Below are 19,959 nucleotides of genomic sequence, written 5' to 3' on the forward strand. Positions count from 1 at the left end.
CTTCAAAATCCTCTATCATTGAATGTCCATTTTTTTCCTCCTGAAGGATTATACTCAGTTTTTCTGAGTATGTGATTCTTGGTTGTAGTCCTAGCTCATTTGCCCTCTGGAGTATCCTGTTCCCAACTCTCTGCCTTTAATGTAGAAGCTGCTAAATACTATGTTATCCTGATTGTGTTTCTGCAATACTTAAATTTTTTTCTTTCTGGCTGCTTGCAATATTTTCTCCTTGACCCAGGGAGATCTGGAATTTGGCTATATTCCTGGGAGTTTTCATTTTGGGATCTCTTTTTGGAGGTGATGGGTGGATTCTTCCAATTTCTTTTTTACCCTCTGAATCTAAGGTATCAGGGCAGTTTTCCGTGATAATTTCTTGAAAGGTGATATCCAGGCTCTTCTTTTGATCATAGCTTTCAGGTAGTCCAATAATTTTTAAATTATCTCTCTTGGATCCATTTTCCAGGTCAGTTGTTTTTCCATTGAGATATTTCACACTGTCCATTCTTTTGGTTTTGTTTAATTGTTTCTTGATTTCTCATAAAGTCATTAGCTTCCATTAGGTCAATTCTAATTTTTAAGGAATTATTTTCTTCAGTGAGCTTTTGGACTTCCTTTTCCATTTAGCCAATTCTGCTTTTTAAGGCATTCTTCTCCTCATTGGCTTTTTGGCCCTTTTTTACCATTTTTAAGATGTTATTTTCTTCAGTATTTTTTGTGTCTCTTTTACCAAGCTTTTGAATTGTTTTTCATGATTTTCTTGCATCACTCTCATTTCTCTTCCTAGTTTCTCTTCTACCTCTCTTATTTTCAAAATTCTTTTCGAGCTCTCCCATGGCCTGAGACGAATTCATATTTTTCTTGGAGGCTTTGGATGTAGATTTGACTTTGTTGTCTTCTTCTGAGTGTGTGTTTTGATCTTCTTTCTTACCATAGTAACTTTCTGTTGTTATTTGCTCATTTTCCCAGCCTGTTACCTGACATTAATTTTTTGTTAAAATGAGGCTCTGTTTCTAGGGTGGAGGGTGCACCGTCCCAAGTGTCAGGGGTTTTGTGTAGCTGTTTTCAGAGATGGTTCTAGGGACTTGTAAGCTTTCAGTTCTTCTAAGGTGGTATGATGTAAAGAGAGGTGTTTACTACTCTCCTAGCCTGTGCTGTGGTCTGTGAGTGACCATAAGCACTCTTTTCTGCCCTGGAACTGTGCGAAGTATCCCCCCTCCACTGTGGCCACAAGCTCTGTGATCCTAGTGCTCTTCCTCACCCTGGCACTGCCACCCAGTATTTCAACCTCAATCCAAGTATAGGCAAAGCAACAGAGTCCTGCCTCAGTGCTAGCAAAAAGACCTCTATGATCTCCTGACCAGTTGTTCAGCCCCCATACTGTCTGTGGGCTGAGAGGTCTGGAAACAGCCACTGCTGCCACTGATTCAGTTTGCTCCAAGGCCTGCTCCAGGTTTGCTGGGGTTTGGTCTGCACTGGTATGGCCTGTGCTGGACTGCACTTCTCTCTCACCCTGGTGCAACAGACCTTTCCTGCAACTTTCCAAGTTGTCTTGGTCTGGAATTTTTTTTCACTCTTTTTGTGGGTTCTTCTGCTCTAGAATTGTTTAGAGTAATTTTTTTAAAGGTATTTGGAGAGGTTTGGGGAAGAACTCATGCGAGTGCCTGCTTTTACTCTGCCATTTTGAGCCAAGATGGTCCATCTTACACTTTTAATGGATCTTTTTTACCAATAGATGATTTTGTAACATCATGCATTTGATTATTTGGAAAATATTGGCTCACTGACTTACATAGCTCTTCTGAATGTTGACACATTTCAGTATGTAATTTTTTTTTATTACTATCGCCCTGACCTCAGAAAAGTCTCTAAGTATTGGAAAGCTCATGGTGGTAGATACAGGTTTTCCAAAATTTTAATTGTCACTTGAAAGCTCACATTTTATTATTAGCAACAAATACTGATGAATGTTTTCCTTGAAGTGACAGACATATTAGCTCATTCATTTTCAAGAAAATATCTGCCAAAATCACCTCTGAATAACCATAGTTTAATTTTTTCAAGCAAAAATTGTGTTCCATGATAAAAGTGGCTTGTTCAGCTTGTAGCTCAAACAGTCATACCAGTGCTTTTTCCCTCAAGACAACCATCATGCCTTAGTATGTAACAGAGGAGCTTTGTGCATACTTTTCCATTTTGTCACACAGGATGTTAAAAAGTCATGTACTCAAGGATCAAGATTTAGTAATTTTCATTGCTTCATCAAGGACATTCTTAAGTAAAATTAGTATTATTTTTTAACTGTGATTGTTTGGTGTTGAAGAATTCAATGCTTAGTAGTAAAGTTTCGTATCACTGTTTTGACTCATGCTAAGGTGCTAGCATTGGTACCCACCATTGCTCTTCTACTGGTAATTAGTATAAATATCAACACATTGTTCCAGGATAAACCATGAAATTAAAAAAAGTTATTCAAAACTTTGAATATTTTAACATCACTTATATTTGTTCTAGGTATTCTCATAGAAAGAATTTTCAGTGGTTAGCTGGTACTGATGCTGTGTATAAGCAAAATAGCAAGTCCAGCCATGTCCACTGATGGGTCCGTTTGTAAAGTAGAAGTGCAATTCTGTAGGTTAAATATTAACTTTGTCCTCATAAGTTATATTACTACACACACACAAACTAAGTACTGCCCTATAAGCTTGCTTTTTTACCTCCAAAATTTTTATGAGAATGGCCTATGCATTGAGGGTATCGTTAAAGAAAACATGAGAAGGGTTAGTAGGCTTTTGCTTACGGTTTTCTTTACTAGACTGTTTTTTCACAAATAACTGACCAAGAAATGCAAAGAATAGATGACCCTATTGTATTTTATTAATTTCAAGAAAACATTTGACTCACAAGAACAAAATGCAGCTTAAAAGCCTTGCCTCAGATGAGGTTTTCTTCTCCACACATAACATTAAAATTATTTAAGAATACATGGCATATGGGACCATGAAGATAATTTTTTTTTTCATTAATCTGATGAGTATCGGCAACAAGCAAGGAGTGAAAAAGAGAGCCATATACTTACTTAGAGTTAACTGGGATCATGGAAAATGTCTCACATGGTATCCAAATAGGACTCTATTGGTGAGTTCCTCTAAATACCGTTGTTTGTGTTTTTGTAATTATATTGCACCTTGGAACACTACCAAGGACGATGTAAAATCTATAGAAGTCAGCTTAACTATCCACGGTGGATAAACAGCACGAACTGTAATTAATAAAAAAAGCTAAATCCTTAATTTTCTTCTTATCAAAGATTCAGTAGTTTCGCTACTTCAGGATGGGCTCTAAATCTAATCACTAGAATTAATTTCATTCCCAGTATCTTATTTCTAAATTACTTGTCTCATACCTTCATTTGCATTTCTTTCCCAAAGGTGAAAGGAGGATTCGTGTGCATACCATGTGTTTACCAGTAGTTTCAACACTGAATGAAGTCTACCTTGGAGCTGATGTTCAAGCAATTTCAGGATTATTGGCAAATATGGGTGAGTAGTTGAAAAACTACTATGATAGTAGCAGAACAAGGCAATGGTCCAGACATCCACCTATCCTATTTTTCCCTTCCTCCATAGTGTAATTTTTATCTTTCTTTTCTGCTCTGGGAAAGACTGCATAATTTGGTTTCTCCACCTGGGATTCTATCAAATTCTGCATATAGTAGTGGACAGTTATATTTTCCCTATCTTTATTGCTTTTAAAAGTGTTTCTTCTCTGGAACCCAACAAAGGAGTTACACCCATCCACCTAACTCCATAAAGTGTTACAACATACTAGTTGAAGTTTGCTTTAAAAAAAATAAAAAACCTGCCTCCCTACAACCCTCCACAAAAGGACTCTTTAGGATATTTAATGTTTTAATGATCACCCCCTAACACTGATTGTGTGACTGCTGTAATCTTTCCCTTTCCTTTTTTTTTTTTTCAGCTGTTGACAGGTCCATTACTGCCAGTCTCAGTGATGCTCGTGATGCCCTTGTGAATGCTGTAATAGATTCTCTGTCTGCTTACCGCACTTCAGTCCTAAGCAGTCAGCAGCCTGGTCTCTTGGTTCCCTTTTCTTTACGTCTCTTCCCACTTTTTGTGTTAGCTCTTCTTAAACAGGTAAGCATGAATAGAAAAGTTAAAGGGACGAATAGGTAATATATGTTTCATGTCAGTGAGTTTTAATATTTTCATTATTGCAAGTGTTCTTACTTTTCTAGTGTGTGTATATTTCCTATTCTCACTTTTTTTCATGAAGCTTAATACCAAGTATCAGGAGCCTCAACATTGACTGTAAATTTTCAAATCGTCAGTCCTTAGTCACACACAATCCGCTTCTTCAGTATTTTGGTACTCCTCTCAGACCACAATTTACTTACTTGTCACTTCCATGCTTGCATTCAGCTTCCTTTTTTTATTGTGGACTTTGGTTTGCCAATTCCAACCAATTAGCGTAGCTCATTGACCATCAGGTGTAACCAATCTGGACTCCCCTCTGTTCTCATCCTTCTTGAATCTCAGTATTTTACCACTGCTTGCACCTTTCCCCCACCCACTCCCATTTCCCCCATTTAATTCTTTACACCTTTTTTATCTTCTATGATACTGTACTGGTCTGCTTCTCCTAATCATATGGCAACATTCTGTGCCTCCTATCAAACCATTAAGTGTACATTTTTCCTAGCATTCATTTCTGGATCCTGCTTTCTTTCTGTATTTGTGTTTGTGCTAAGTTGATCTACTCATCTGAATTAAATTTTCTTCTTGTATGTGAGAATCCATGTGCTCTGTCTTGATTTCTTACCTTCTCCCAAATCAATATTTCCATCTCAATAGCCTATAACTTGGATGTTTTGCCATCACCTGGAGCTTAATATGTAGCAAATTATACTTATTATTTTAACTTTTTTCACTCATGACCCGTTCAGTCTAAGAAGCCCTCAAGGACTCCCATAATCATATACCAGGATCTGCTGACATATTTGTGTAAATATATGTCAATAACATGTATATATTAACATTTACGTATGTGCTATGTGTTCATTCTATGCTTGAACTGTCCTTTTTCCTATTCACAACCTTGGTTTAGGTCTACCACCTATAACCTAAACTGCCTGCTTTCTTTTCCTCATCTTCGTGTTTTCTTCTGTCAGTTCTATCAAGAGTTATGAAACTCCTAATTTTATTAGATCCTCATCATGAGTCAGATAAAATGGTTTATAGTAGATATTTTACAGATGAGGAAACGGAAACAAATCAAATTATTTGTCTCATGTCAATATATAATTCATAGCAGTTATGGGATTGTGACTACTAAGAATGGTCAAATTTGACTTACTGATAGAGCTTATTCAAATAAGTAAAAAAAAAATGCCCAGTACTTTCTGATAGTTCTTATCATTGTTAAGTCTTGAAAAATATCTCTTCTATCTGTTTAACAAATGTAAGTAATTTTTATTTTTTGGTGTGGGGGGATTTGATGTATTCTGCTTACAGAAGTCATTCCAAACTGGGACTACTGCTCGTCTAGATGAACGTATTTTTGCTATGTGTCAGGTGAAAAATCAGCCCCTGGTTTACCTCATGCTCATGACCCATCCCAATCTGTACAGAGTTGACAATCTCTCAGATGAGGTAAGTTTGCCCATTACTTACTTTAGTCTATGCATTCATAAGTCTTAATAATGAATCCACAGAAGAAATGAAGGTTTCATTCCCTTTTTTATTTTAAACTTTAAAATTCTGCTTTAAGAATCCCTAAGGCTCAGAATTTGGTTTAGTCATTCATTTGAGTAATACTTCAAATTATAGTTGCATGTAAGAATACTCCAAAAAATGAATTGATTTGAAAGAAATGTGCATTAATTATCAAGTATTTAATTGGTATGGTAAAGTCATCCGTTGTAGAAGAAACTTTCCCTTCCATGTAATTAAAGGGACAAGGGTTAGTGACATTTGAGGGAGCTTATTAGGAACTGGAAAATACTAATGATACTTTTAATGGGATTGTAAAAATTTTGTTGAAATAGTAACTGTAGGCCAATCCTGTATTTAAATTAATTAGATTTAAATAACTAGGCTTACTTATATTTGTAGAGAGGCATTGACATTTATGAACTGTTTTCGTTTTTGATATTTAAGAAAATTTTGTCCTTTGTTGTGTAATACTAGTATCTTTAAGCCGTATGTACACAACTTTGTCCTTATATTTAATAATTTAAAGACAAATGAAAACCTTCCACTTCTGGTTTTACTAATTGAATGTCAATTAGTAAAAACATTTGATGTTGTTTATAGTGGTTTCACCCTGTTAAGATACAGACAAATAGAGGCAGCTAGGTGGTACAGTGAGTAGAGCACCGGCCCTGGAATCTGGAGGACCTGAGTTCAAATCCGGCCTCAGACACTTGACACATGTACTAGCTGTGTGACCTTGGGCAAGTCACTTAATCCCAATTGCCCTGCCAAAAAACAAAAAGATACAGATGAATAGCAGCAGTTGATTTTAAATGATAGAACAACTTCAGCCAAGAAAATAATTCTTGTTTGTATGTGTGTGACTTTCAGCAAGTCGTTTTGCCCCTCTGAGTTTTAGTGTACACCTTTAAAATTAGGAAGTTGGATTACATGATCTTTTTTAGGTTTGTTTCAAGTATCACTTTGATTCCTAACTCTGCCTAATTGTCTTTGAATGTTTGTATTTTTAGTTTACTTATGAGGTAAATAAGGTTCTTTATTTAGTCTTGAGATTATTAGATGACAGGAACTACGCATAATAGTAGTAGGTTTTTTAAAATTTTGACCTTTTATTGGTATTTTTTGGCTTTTACATCACCTTCATTTCCAGCACAATAATATTGCTTTATATTTCTATAACATTATTTATTCAGCCATTTCCTAATGATGGGCGTTCCCTTTGTTTCCCATTCTTTGCTTCAACAAAGAAGAGTTGCAAATATTTTTGTACATGTGGGTCTTTTCCCTCTTTCTTTAATCTCTTAGGGTTATAGGCCAAATAATGTTATCGCTGGGTTAAAAAGATATGCACAGTTTGGTTAGCTTACTTAGCATAGTTCCAAATTACAGAATCATCAGGCCAGTTCATAGCGCCAGTGGTCCTGTTTTCTCTCAGCCTTTCCAGCAATTGTAATGTTCCCTTTATGAAATGCATCTCCATCTCCTATCTCTACACTCTTGTAGCGGCTATCGTACATGCCTAGAATGCACTGGCTCTTTGATCTTCTTAAAATCTCTTGTTTAATGCAAAACATTGCTAAAACACCACCTTCCATACAAATCCCTTCCTCATCCCCATAGCTCGTAGTACCCTCCAGCCGAAAAATTTACCTTGTGTGTGTTTGCATGCGTGTTTGTGTGTGTGTCCTGCTCCTTGAAGTCAGGAACTGTTTGATTTTTGTCGTTATATCCCCAGGACCTAGCATAGTCCCTGGCACATAGTACATGCTTAATAAAATCCTTTGTGATTAATTGATCTAGAATCTTTTCCTGACAGTGTTGAGTGTTTGGTTTTATTTTTTTTTACCCTTTTAGGGAGCCCTCAACATCAATGACAGAACTATACCTCAGCCACCTATTCTGCAGCTATCTGTGGAGAAGTTGAGCAGGGATGGAGCTTTCCTTATGGATGCAGGCACTGTGAGTACTCTGATTTGTCCATGATCTGACTGAATAAAGTAGTCATACCGTCATACATTTTAGTCATACATCTTAAATAGCCACTGGAAATGGTAAATGTATGAATGAGCAGATTGAGTATTCTAATATACGCCAAGTGAATTTTCTTCCAATTTCTAGGTAATGATGCTATGGGTTGGAAAAAATTGTGGACAAAATTTTCTCAGCCAAGTTCTTGGAGTTCCAAACTATGCATCTCTACCACTGAATATGGTAAGAATGCTTCAATGTCATCTTGTAACACCTAAAGAGCAATTCAAATTTATGCAGTATTTGTCTATTTTAAAATCAGAAAAGAATCCTGCTTCTTTCCTAATATTAAATGTTTGTTTTTATTAGAAATGGTTTCAGCAGTACATTTCCCTTACTGGACATGTAACTATTTCTCTTATATTTAAAATAAAGATACATGTAGAACATAGTATAAGATTTTGGGTTGCTGGACAAAAAGAAATTTTTCTAATTACTATTTAAGTAGAGCCTGCTGTCATGATACCTAGTAAGATTAGATCTTAAAATTTCTTTGGGGTGGCAGAATTGCAAGAGGAGTCATGTACTGTTATCACCTCATTCAGTGAATCATTTTACTTGCTGTTTGAGGGAAAGAAGTTGGGTAATTGCTACAAGTAAATATTACCTCAAAATTAATGACCAGATTTGAAACAGTTATGGAACTAAAACTTCAGAGGATATTTGAAGGAGAGGTAGTATAATCAAATTGTTTTAATTCAGATAGATGCTTAAAATCTGTAAATCTCTAGTATTTTCAAGTCAATAAAACAATCCCCATCATTGTAGAACCTGGATGACTTTACCATCACTATTTTATTATTCAGACATCGTTGTTAAATGATATGTTAAGTCATCCATGGGCACATGGAATGTTCAGTGGGGTTTCCACCTTTGTTGAGAGGCCTTAACCAAGCCCTTTTTCGGCCTGTTCACCTCTCTTTGGTGTCCACCTGATTCACCCAACTCTAATCTGTGGCTCCAGAAAGCTATAGCACTCACAGCAGCCATACCTTGGTAAATAGTCCTGGCAGTCAGGCTAAACCAGCAGGCCTCAAAGCTGTTAGTGGATTAGAGGGATGTCTACCCCAACAGAATGAGTGGCTGAGAACAGTTTGTTTCAGTGACCTTGAAGGTGGCTGAAGAAGGCATTGTAGAGTCCATAGAGCTTGGTCAGAGATCAGTGATGCCAAAGTTATTCTTTGAATCCCTGGGCCATCGCCAGTTGATTTGACTTTTTTTTTTCTTTGTATTTCTTTTTTTTTTTTTAAATTTATTTAATATATTTAGTTTTCAGCATTGATTTTCACAAGAGTTTGAATTACAAGTTTTTTTCCCCGTTTCTACCCTCCCCCCCACTCCAAGATGGCGTATATTCTGGTTGCCCTGTTCCCCAGTCAGCCCTCCCATCTGTCACCCCACTCCCCTCCCATCCGCCTTTCCCTTCTTCTCTTGTAGGGCAAGATAAATTTCTATGCTCCATTTCCTGTGTATCTTATTTCATAGTTGCATGAAAAAACTTTTTTTTGTTGTTGTTGTTTTTGAACATCTGTTTTTAAAACTTCAAGTTCCAAATTCTCTCCCCTCTTCCCTCCCCACCCACCCTCCCTAAGAAGGTAAGCAATTCAACATAGGCCACATGCATATCATTATGTAAAACCCTTCCATAATACTTATGTTGTGAAAGATTAACTATGTTTTGCTCTTTCCTAACCTATCCCCCTTTATTCAGTTTTCTCCCTTGACCCTGTCCCTTTTCAAAAATGTTTGTTTTTGATTACCTACTCCCCCCATCTGCCCTCCCTTCTATCATCCCCCCTTTTTTATCTTCTTCCTCCTTTCCTATGGGGTAAGATACCCAATTGAGTGTGTATGGTATTCCCTCCTCAGGTCAAATCCAATGAGAGCAAGATTTATTCCTTTCCCCCTCACCTGCCCCCTCTTCCCTTCCTAGAGAACCACTTTTTCTTGCCACATTTATGTGAGATAATTTACCCCATTCTATCTCTCCCTTTCTCCCTCTCTCAATATATTCCTCTCTTATCCCTTAAATTGATTTTATTTTTTTAGATATCGTCCCTTCATATTCAACTCACCCTGTGCCCTTTGTGTGTGTGTGTATATATGTGTATATATATATACCTACATATATACATACATAGACACATGTGTGCATATATATATATGTATACACACACATATATATGCATATTCCTTTCAGCTACTATGATATTGAGGTCTCATGAATCATACATATCATCTTTCTATGTAGGAATGTAAACAAAACAGTTAAACTTTAGTAAGTCCCTTGTGATTTCTCTTTCTTGTTTGCCTTTTCATGCTTCTCTTGATTCTTGTGTTTGAAAGTCAGATTTTCTATTCAGCTCTGGTCTTTTCACTGAGAAAGCTTGAAAGTCCTCTATTTTATTGAAAGTCCATATTTTGCTTTGGAGCATGATACTCAGTTTTGCTGGGTAGGTGATTCTTGGTTTTAATCCTAGCTCCATTGACTTCTGGAATATCATATTCCAAGCCCTTACGTCCTTAATGTGGAAACTGCCAGATCCTGTGTTATCCTGATTGTTTTTCCACAATATTCAAATTGTTTCTTTCTGGCTGCTTACAGTATTTGCTCCTTGACCTGGGAGCTCTGAAATTTGGCGACAATGTTCCTAGGAGTTTTCTTTTTGGGATCTTTTTGAGGAGACGATTTGTGGATTCTTTCAATTTCTATTTTACCCTCTGGCTCTAGAATATCAGGGCAATTCTCCTTGATAATTTCTTGAAAGATGATATCTAGGCTCTTTTTTTGATCATGGCTTTCAGGTAGTACAATAATTTTCAAATTCTCTCTCCTGGATCTATTTTCCAGGTCAGTGGTTTTTCCAATGAGATATTTCATATTGTCTTCCATTTTGTTATTCTTTTGGTTCTGTTTTATAATATCTTGATTTCTCATCAAGTCACTAGCTTCCACTTACTCCAATCTCATTTTTAAGGTAGTATTTTCTTCAGTGGTCTTTTGGACCTCCTTTTCCATTTGGCTAATTTTGCCTTTCAAGGCATTCTTCTCCTCATTGGCTTTTTGGAGCTCTTTTGACATTTGAGTTAGTCTATTTTTTTAAGTGTTGTTTTCTTCAATTTTTTTTTTTTTAGTATTTTTTGGGTCTCCTTTAGCAAGTCATTGACTTGTTTTTCATGGTTTTCTTGCATCATTCACTTTTCTCTTCCCAATTTTTCCTCTACTTCTCTAACTTGCTTTTCCAACTCCTTTTTGGGCTCTTCCATGGCCTGAGACCAGTTCATGTTTTTCTTGGAGGCTTTTGGTGTAGGCTCTTGCACTTTGTTGACTTCTTCAGGCCATATGTTTTGGTCTTCTTTGTCACCAAAGAAGGATTCCAAAGTCTGAGATGTCTGGGTGTGTTTTCGCTGCCTGGCCATGTTCCCAGCCAACTTACTTGACCCTTGAGTTTTTCGTTGGGGTATGACTTCTTGTAGAGCAAAGAGTACTTTGTTCCAAGCTTCAGGGGATGCGCCTTTGATTTCAGAGCTATTTCTATACAGCTAGCTCTGCCACACCAGCACTCCTCCTTCCTCAAGAACCACCAACCCAGACCTGATGCAAATCTTCAGCAGGCTCTGCACTCCTGCTCTGATTCACCACTTAATTCCTCCCGCCATGTGGGCCTGGGGCCAGAAGCAACTGCAGCTGTAGTTCTGTAGCTGCACCTCCCCTGCTGCCCCTGGGGCAGTGGCCAAACTGCGAACTCTGTCTCCCGTAGCTTTTCCCACTAACCTTCTCTGTTGTCTTTGGTGTTTGTGGGTTGAGAAGTCTGGTAACTGCCACAGCTCACTGATTCAGGGTGCTTGGGCCTGTCCTGCCCGGCTCCTGGTCTGGTTGGTCCTGCTGCCTCTCACGCTGAGCTCTGCTCCCCTCCACTCCATGCGCGATAGACCTCATCCAGCCACCATCCAGGCTGTCCTGGGATGGATCCCTGCTTCCCTCTGCTATTCTGTGGTTCTAGAATTTGTTCAGAGCCATTTTTTATAGGTTTTTGGAGGGACGTGGTGGGGAGCTCATGCAAATCCCTGCTTTCCAGCCGCCATCTTCAGTTGATTTGACTTTTGTCTTGCCACTGGACTTCAGTGACTCTAAAAGAGAGAGTGAGGTTGATGGCTCTCTGCAACTCTGCCTCACTTAAATCCAATTCATTTACAAGTCAAGACATCACCCAGGATGTCATTGGTCCTCTTTGAAAACAAAGGACAAACAACAAAGTCATCCAGAAAGGTAGTAAGTGCTAGCATTTCCAGTCTCTGAAAGAATAACTGAAGGTACTGTGTATGCTGAAATAACTCTGAGCATTTTAGTATCACCATTCCCAAATATACTTTTGATGTATATTGAAATATATATTAAAGACCCCTATTACTGTTAAGAATATCACCATCCTCCTAGTCACCTAGGCTTGCAAGCTAGATAACATCCTCATCAATCATTCTCTTTCATTTCTCCATATCCAATCAGTTTCCAAAGCCAATCTCTTTTATTTTAGTAACATCTGTCTCTCTTATAAACTTCCTTCTTTCCCCTGACACTGCCAGCACTCTTGTGCAGGTACTCATCACCTCACACATATATCATTACAGTAGCCTTTCAGTTGGTCTCCTTGCCTGAAGTTTTTTTCAAACTCCAGTCCATCCTCCACTGAAATGTCCAATTGACCTTCTAAAGTGAAGATCTTCTAAAGTCTAACTCACCCCTTACTTAACAAAATCCAGTGGCTTCTTATTCACTGATCTTCAGTGTTTCCAGGATCAAATATGAAATCCTCTGTTGTATATTTAAAGCTCTTTGTAATTTTCCCTTTTCCGTCATGTTTCCAGTCTTTGTCATCTACATATATTCACATCCATGTAGACATACACAATTTTGAATCTAGTAACATTGACCTCCTTGCTCCACCTCAAACAAAATACTCCTCCTGACTCCATGTATTTTCACTGCCTGGGATTCTTTCCTTTCTCACCTTTATCTTCTGGTTTCTTTTGGCTTCCTTCAAATCTCAGCTAAAATTCCCCTTTTTACAAGAAGCCTTTACCAGTCCGCCTCAAAGCTAATACCTTCCTTCTAAGTCCCTAGTTTATCCTGTATATTTCTTTTTTTATATAGTCATTTATATTGTCTCTTCTATTAACTGAGCTCCTTGAGAGTAGGAACTGTGTTTTTGCCTGCCTTTGTGTATCTAGTGTTCAGTACCATGACTGGACGATAGTAGGAGCTTGTTAAATGCAAGTCTGTCAATTGATTGCTTGATCTTTGTTCCATAGACTCACCTTCCAGACCTTGACACAGCAGAATCTGCTAGAATAGGAGGTTTTATCTCATGGCTTAGAGAACATAGGCCATTCTTTCCAATACTTTATATCATAAGGTAAGCTGGATTTCTTTTATTCCTTTTTATTATTTGAGCATGGAAATTGTATTATAAGAGCGTGAATTGTAGGTTATAGATGTTACTGCAATTGATTGCTGCAAAAATACTGTTTAGAGTAATCAAGAAGACATTGAAAAAGAAAATTATTCATCCTATGGAAGATAAATATTACTTAATATATCAGTCACTGACAAGTATTTATTAAGCATGTATTATAGGTGCTAGGCTCTGGAGATAAGATTACAGTGAAAGAAGCAATCCGTACCTGCAGGACCTTACATTTCAATAGGAAAGATAATTGATGCATGGTATATACAGAATAGATATAAGGTGGTTAAATAATAATACAAATATTAGAACTCTTTAATGTTTAAATGACTTTGTGACATTTTTGCTAGCATATTAGGACTGGCAGTTCTAATACCTATTTCTTCAAGTCATAGGGTTTTCATTATGGAATTTTTTCTCTGGAAAATAAAACCTTGAAATAAATTGTGCACAAAGTATAAAATGGTGCTTATTAAAATAATTTAAATGGCATGTGCTGGATTAAGAGCTTATTATTACTACTGTTTTTATCATTAGTAAATGGAACCTCATAAACATTTTCTCATTTTATTCCTTAGGGATGAAAGTCCAATGAAAGCAACTTTCCTTCAGTACATGGTAGAAGACAGAACAGAATCTGCCTTATCATATTATGAATTTATCCTACATGTACAGCAGCAAGTGAATAAATGAACAAACAAAGCATGTGGATCATCTTTTCCCAAGGAAAATCACTAGAGTTGAAAAAACTTCAGCTTGTAATGCCCTCTTTGAAAAAACTTTTTTATTAATTTTGTGGCCTAGTGTGATGGTTAAGAATTTTCACTGTGATTTCAACAAACTACAGCAAATAATGGACCAGAAAAGAAAATCATGCATCTAAAGATAGTGTATTTTTCAAATCAAAATATATCTAACTATGATTGGGCACCTTTTTATTTGCTGCCAATTATGTTTGAGTGATTGTAGATTGAAATAAGTTAAAGATAATATTGAGGCAAAGTACATTTTGTAAAATAAAGACTTCTTTGTTGCTCAAAATGTATATTCTTATTTTTTATTTTTGCTGAATTTTTTGCTGCTACAATTAAAACCTCACATAACTAAGTATTGCAGGGAAGTTATATCCACTGATAAGACCTTTAAAAAAACAAAAAGTTTAATCCACTTATAAAGTAAATGGATATTTGAAAAAAGAGTTATCATGTTAAGTAGAAATAATGTTAACTTTTTCTTAGTTCAACAGGGAAATATGAAGTAGTACATTCAAGCTTTTAAATCCATCAGTATTCTTTATACTTGAAGGACAAAGCCCTGATGCAGCAAAAACTATAATTAAGTGTTTATCTCATTTGTCTGCAGTGAGACTGGAGTGTATATTCAGCCTTGTTCTGCATTGAAAATAATCCAAGCTCAGTAGGCATAAATACTCTTGTGATTTTTTTTTTTCTGATAAGGAGAAAGAGTAATGCCTGTATATTAGGGCGATGTGAATCTTTAAGGCTCTTGATCCTTCATGAGTTGTTTTTTTATGTTTCTGGTCTCTCTTGTACTTCATCAACTTTCTGGCCTATAAAGAATAATAAAAATAATCTTTTGATGAGATGTGGGTGAATGAAAGAAATCAAATATTTAATATTGTTTCAAATGCACCAGAAACTTTTTTGGAAATATGGATGATGAAATTGGAAATAGTGCATAAGTAATTTTATTCTTGGAGATGAAAATCTATTAAGGCATGAATGGATTATGATTCCGTGGATATTTTAAAGTTTTCATAAATTTTATTTGGTGAAGTTAATTTTTTTTTAAAAGCCCTGGTTTCAGGACTTGCTCAGAAATAATAGGCTTCAGTTCAGCAAAGGAAATCTTAAAGCCAAAATTGTTCAAGGTATTTTGTTTACTTACTTAGTTAACATGCATCTATATATTTAAAATGCAATGATAAATATTAATTTTAAAGAATTTGGCTCAAGGATTTTTCACAAATTCATCTTTCCTTGTGAATAACAACTCATTAGTAAATGATGATTCCTTTTATTAATCCCCAGCAGAAGCTTTTTATATTAATGGAGTACAAATGTGTTTACAATGTTGGCCTACTTAGATCACCAAATGAATAGGTATAGTTAAGATTTATATCAATATGAGCTGTACTTAAATTTAACTGAGTTGCCTTGGTACAAGGAAAAAATAGGTTTTACTTGGGAATAGAGCTGCTGTTTTCAGTTGGGTCAGAAAAACTATACATATTTGTGTTATTTCTAAAGAAACCTATGCCATCCCCTAAGTAATGTCAGGCTCTATTCTCAGTGTTCAAGTCCATTGTACTGGAAGCTTTGTGAGAGTTGTTACCAATGTGTAATTTATGGTTTAATTAATTTGGTGTGTAGTAGCTTTCAAATTATAACAAAATACAAGTTTTATTTTTCCTCCGTAATAAAATTCATTTCACCCTATCATGTGTTGACATTTCTCAAAAGAATTAAGAGTCTCATAAAAGTAAGAATTGCACATTATTTTATTTTTTAAAATCCTTTGAGAAGTTGAAGAAGCTTCCAGGGTGGGAGGTACATCCTTCTAGGGAGAGAAATCCTCCTTGTGCCTCAAACATCCCTTCAGTGGGAATGGTTCTTATTTACTCAACATGCTTTGTTAGCATATTTCATAAATCTACTTATTTTTTTAATTCCTATTTTAGATATTGTCTAATTTATGTGTGAACTAGAATAATTATAGCTTTCAATCAGTGGGTCATAATGAATATTCCATTTAGGATTCTCCATGTTTGGTCTGTAATTTCTATAAACAATGAGTGAATGGAAATAGAATGCTTTTGGAAATGTTGATATTTAAGTAAATATTCTTTGCAATATGAAATTTGCCTTTTTAATTTTATTCCCAATAGTGGGCACATGACCTGCTGTCTCATCTTCTATTACATTTTCATGTTATAAAACACACCAATATTTACACAATGCCATATTTTTCAACGTAGCTGTAAACTATTAGAAATGCTTGCATTTTCTATAGCTCTACAACTGCTAAAAGTAACAAACGAGCAAGTTTGTTACCTATTCTTGAGCAATGACAGTCCTACCACAGCAAATGCACTCTATTTTTCTAGTTTCTGGGATTTTTAAAATAATATCTATAAGTTTGACTTAATAGTATTCAGTCAAAAGCAGTAATCTTAATTTGCATATATTTTCATTATTTTTAATTTAATATATTGAATCTAATAGACTGTTCTGCAATAAATAGAATAAAATTTATTTTATTCATTTAACAATAATCAAAGATGCATAACAGCTATTATCTAGGGGACCATCAAATGTGATTTTATGTTTTTGTTCTGTATTACAATGTAATTCTTATAGTAAATTTTAATTTTGTAAAGTAGTGTATAATATTGTAACATTAAATTCTTGTTCTCAGACCCAGATATGTATTGTTCTTCAGCGTGATGTGTTAAATCTTGCCCCTTTGAAACATTAAGAGCCAAGATTTACTTGTCCTCTTTTTTTTATAGTTTGTAATTTTCACTGTAAAAAGGAAAGTCATTTGTAACATGCAAATTCTTATTTTATCTGTACTAACTTATCAATTTGGCTACTCAATAAAGTTAATTAAAAGAGCTTATAACAGATGATCAATCATTTGGACTGATAGAAGCACCATACTGTAAAACAAACCAATCTGAGTTATTATACAGTATGTTCTAGGCTATTATGTTCATGGGAAACAGTACAGTATGGCTTTATTTTTCCCCTTAAATGGATTAATTTGGCCACCCATACATCCACTCTCAATAAAGAGAAAATTTATATTGAGAAAATTTACATAGTGGATAGATCCCCCTCAAGAAGGCGCGCGCACACACACACACGACCAGAGCAAGTCACTCAAACTCAGAGCCTGGGCCAATCTCTTTATATGCATTGCCTGAGTAGCTATTGATCTACATTCAGGGGAAATTTCTTCACCGAGATTACTTTTATCAATGAAATTGATGGTTAGGACAAAATTAAAATATAAAACATCCGCCCAGATTTGGGGTGAGTGGTTTAGAATCTAAGGCCTCAGCTCTGAGATAGCCATACTTTATTTTCGAAACAAAGTTTAATTACAAATAATTTGATGGTTCTCAAGGTTTTTAAGTATAAAGGACCCTTTTTGGTGTCAAATTTAAAGGACCCCACGAAATCAGTCCCTTGATTAAGGAAATGAAAAAAGCTACTTAAGAATTCAATAACCTTTTAAAATGAATTTGTATTTTAATTACAGAATCTATATACATTTGAAAAATAGTTCATATGTGAGAATACAATGTATACAGAAATGCTCATTTTGCTTGGTGCTCAGAATAAAGGAATAAAATAATATATGTTACATGGTCTGCAAAATCTACATGTTCTTATCATACTTAACCATGCTAATTTTTTGGAGAGGTGAAGGGTCCAAACTTGTAACTACATTGGCCTACAAGTGTGCAGTGTGTAAGCTCTTTCCACTAATGCAGACTTGCAATTAGTTGGTAACAGTCTTGATTTTCTGGGCCACTGAGAGTTTGTAACTCACTTAGGTCACTTAGTGTAGTAGGTGTTAAGAGGCCTGACTTTAACTAGGTCTTCCTAACTCTAAGGTGTTCACTACACCAAGCTTCCCAACCTTTATATTCTGTTAAAGCTAAAAGATTTAAAATTATTTTTAACAGCATGCTTTCTATCTATATGCACTCTTGGATCCAGGATTCTTTGGCCTAGGGACCACTAGAAAACCCCTGCTTTGGAAAGTTGAAGAAATTCCAGATCCAGTGTGTTATTGGACTTTTGTGTATATGACAATTTCCACATGGTATTTGGGAACCTGCTGATACTCAGATATTGGAAAAGTGTTTCTCTTCATAAGAGACATGAGTTCCAATGGCCAGTATTTTATATCATAGCCATAAGTTGTATAGGTACGTGGGGAATAGCTTTGGACTGCTTAACTGGAAACGCTGGAGTAGGAAGGACACCAGATCTGGACCCAGGAAATCTGGGTTTGAATCTCATTTCTGACACTAGTTTTGGAACTATGTACATATCATCTGACCTCTCTGCACCTCAATTTCTTCATCTGTAAAAACAATGAAAATAACTTGGAGTATTTCTTATGATTAGCATAAACATTTTGCCACTATATAAATAATTCATTATGTATTTAATTGGCTGTGAATAGTATATATGCAATTTACAGAGACCTGCTAGGAGACCAAGGAATAGGTCTGTCAAGAGGTGGAAAGATACCTATATCAGGTTCTTGACCTCGCTTCCCTCCAGAAATACTGTAGTGTGAATGAAGATAAGAAAATTCAAAAATGGAGTTCAAGCTGGAAGAGATTTAAGAACAGGCTGCCATTTCTATTGCAAGATACCCTTTTGCTGCTAGGCTGTAGATGATCTGTGAGCCCCTGAGAGAAGAATCACACGGCCCATCAATCCCTTATTCTTGCCAGGAGCCTAGCACCGCTCTTCCAAGTGGACAAAGGGATACCAGTTACGCATTTCTGCCCAAATATATCACCAACATGTTTTTACCAATTAGTACAAATTCCACCTTGGGAGTATTCTTTAGTAGGACAAAGAGATTCTAAAGCTAGGAGATAATTAGGCAACTCAAGTTTTTATGTTGGGAGGGAATTTTGGCAAAAGCAGGATATTCAAAGCAAAGGCTTGAAGTACACAGTGTATAGCATATAGGATTCACTTATTCATTGAACTGAAGGTGACTTTGACAAACAAGGGCAGCATTGCCCTGGGAGATGAGAAGGTCCCATAGACAAACCAACTACTCTGATTTTTTTGTCAACATGGCAGGAATTGCCTTTGTAGCTTTGAAAATCATCACTTTACCTACTGCTATTTGCTGACAGCTGGAATGTCAGATTGATTAAGGCACAGGTAACTATCTGAGATACATATTTGAATTAGTCTAACTTGACTAGAAGACTACGGATTTTAAACTTTTTGAGGATCTTAAAAAAGATAAACCCAACAACAAAACATTCTTTTAAAGATGTGTCATTCATTAAAAATGAATGATCACAATCTAGGACATACAATTTAAAAATTATTGGACTGCCTGAAAGCCCTGATTGAAAAAGGAGCCTGGATATCATCCTTTAAAAAATTATCAAGGAAAATTGCCTGATGTTCTGAACCCTGAGGGTAAAATAGAAACAGAGGGAGTCCACCAATCACTTCCTGAAAGAGATTCCAAAAGGAAAATGCCTAGGAATATCCTAGCCAAATTCCAGAGTTCCCAGGTCAAGGAGAAAATATGCAAGCAGCCAGAAAGAAACAGTTCAAGTATTGTGGAAACACAATCAAGATGACACAAGCTTTAGCAGCTTCTACATTAAGGGACTGGAGGTCTTGGAATATGATATTCCAGAGGTCAAAGGAGCTAGGATTAAAACCAAGAATCACCTACCCAGCAAAACTGAGTATAATCCTTCCTTGATGAAATAGAGGACTTGCAAGCATTCTTGATGAAAAGAGCAAAGCTGAATAGAAAATTTGACTTTCAAATACAAGCATCAAGAAAAGCACGAAAAGGTAAACAGGAAAGAGAAATCATAAGGGACTTACTAAAGTTGAACTGTTTTGTTTACATTCCTACATGGAAAGATGATATTTGTAACTCATGAGACTTTTCCCAGTATTAGGGTAGTTGGAGGGAATATATAC

The 19,959-nt window shown here is 36.0% G+C and overlaps 1 protein-coding gene across 1 annotated transcript in view; it reads left to right on the plus strand.

Moving 5' to 3' along the window:
- Window positions 1-16,870, plus strand: part of SEC24A (SEC24 homolog A, COPII coat complex component) — a 61,918-nt gene extending 45,048 nt beyond the window's left edge. Inside the window, exons 17-23 of the mRNA XM_036751499.1 lie at window positions 3,429-3,539; window positions 3,979-4,154; window positions 5,532-5,669; window positions 7,587-7,691; window positions 7,851-7,943; window positions 13,071-13,174; window positions 13,804-16,870. Of these exons, the coding sequence (XP_036607394.1) occupies window positions 3,429-3,539; window positions 3,979-4,154; window positions 5,532-5,669; window positions 7,587-7,691; window positions 7,851-7,943; window positions 13,071-13,174; window positions 13,804-13,918 (842 nt within the window). The 3' untranslated portion in view covers window positions 13,919-16,870. The remainder of the gene's footprint in view (window positions 1-3,428; window positions 3,540-3,978; window positions 4,155-5,531; window positions 5,670-7,586; window positions 7,692-7,850; window positions 7,944-13,070; window positions 13,175-13,803) is intronic.
- Window positions 16,871-19,959: the final 3,089 nt, after the last annotated feature.

The sequence above is a fragment of the Trichosurus vulpecula genome, chromosome 3, assembly GCF_011100635.1.
Source record: "Trichosurus vulpecula isolate mTriVul1 chromosome 3, mTriVul1.pri, whole genome shotgun sequence".
NCBI lineage: Eukaryota > Metazoa > Chordata > Mammalia > Diprotodontia > Phalangeridae > Trichosurus > Trichosurus vulpecula.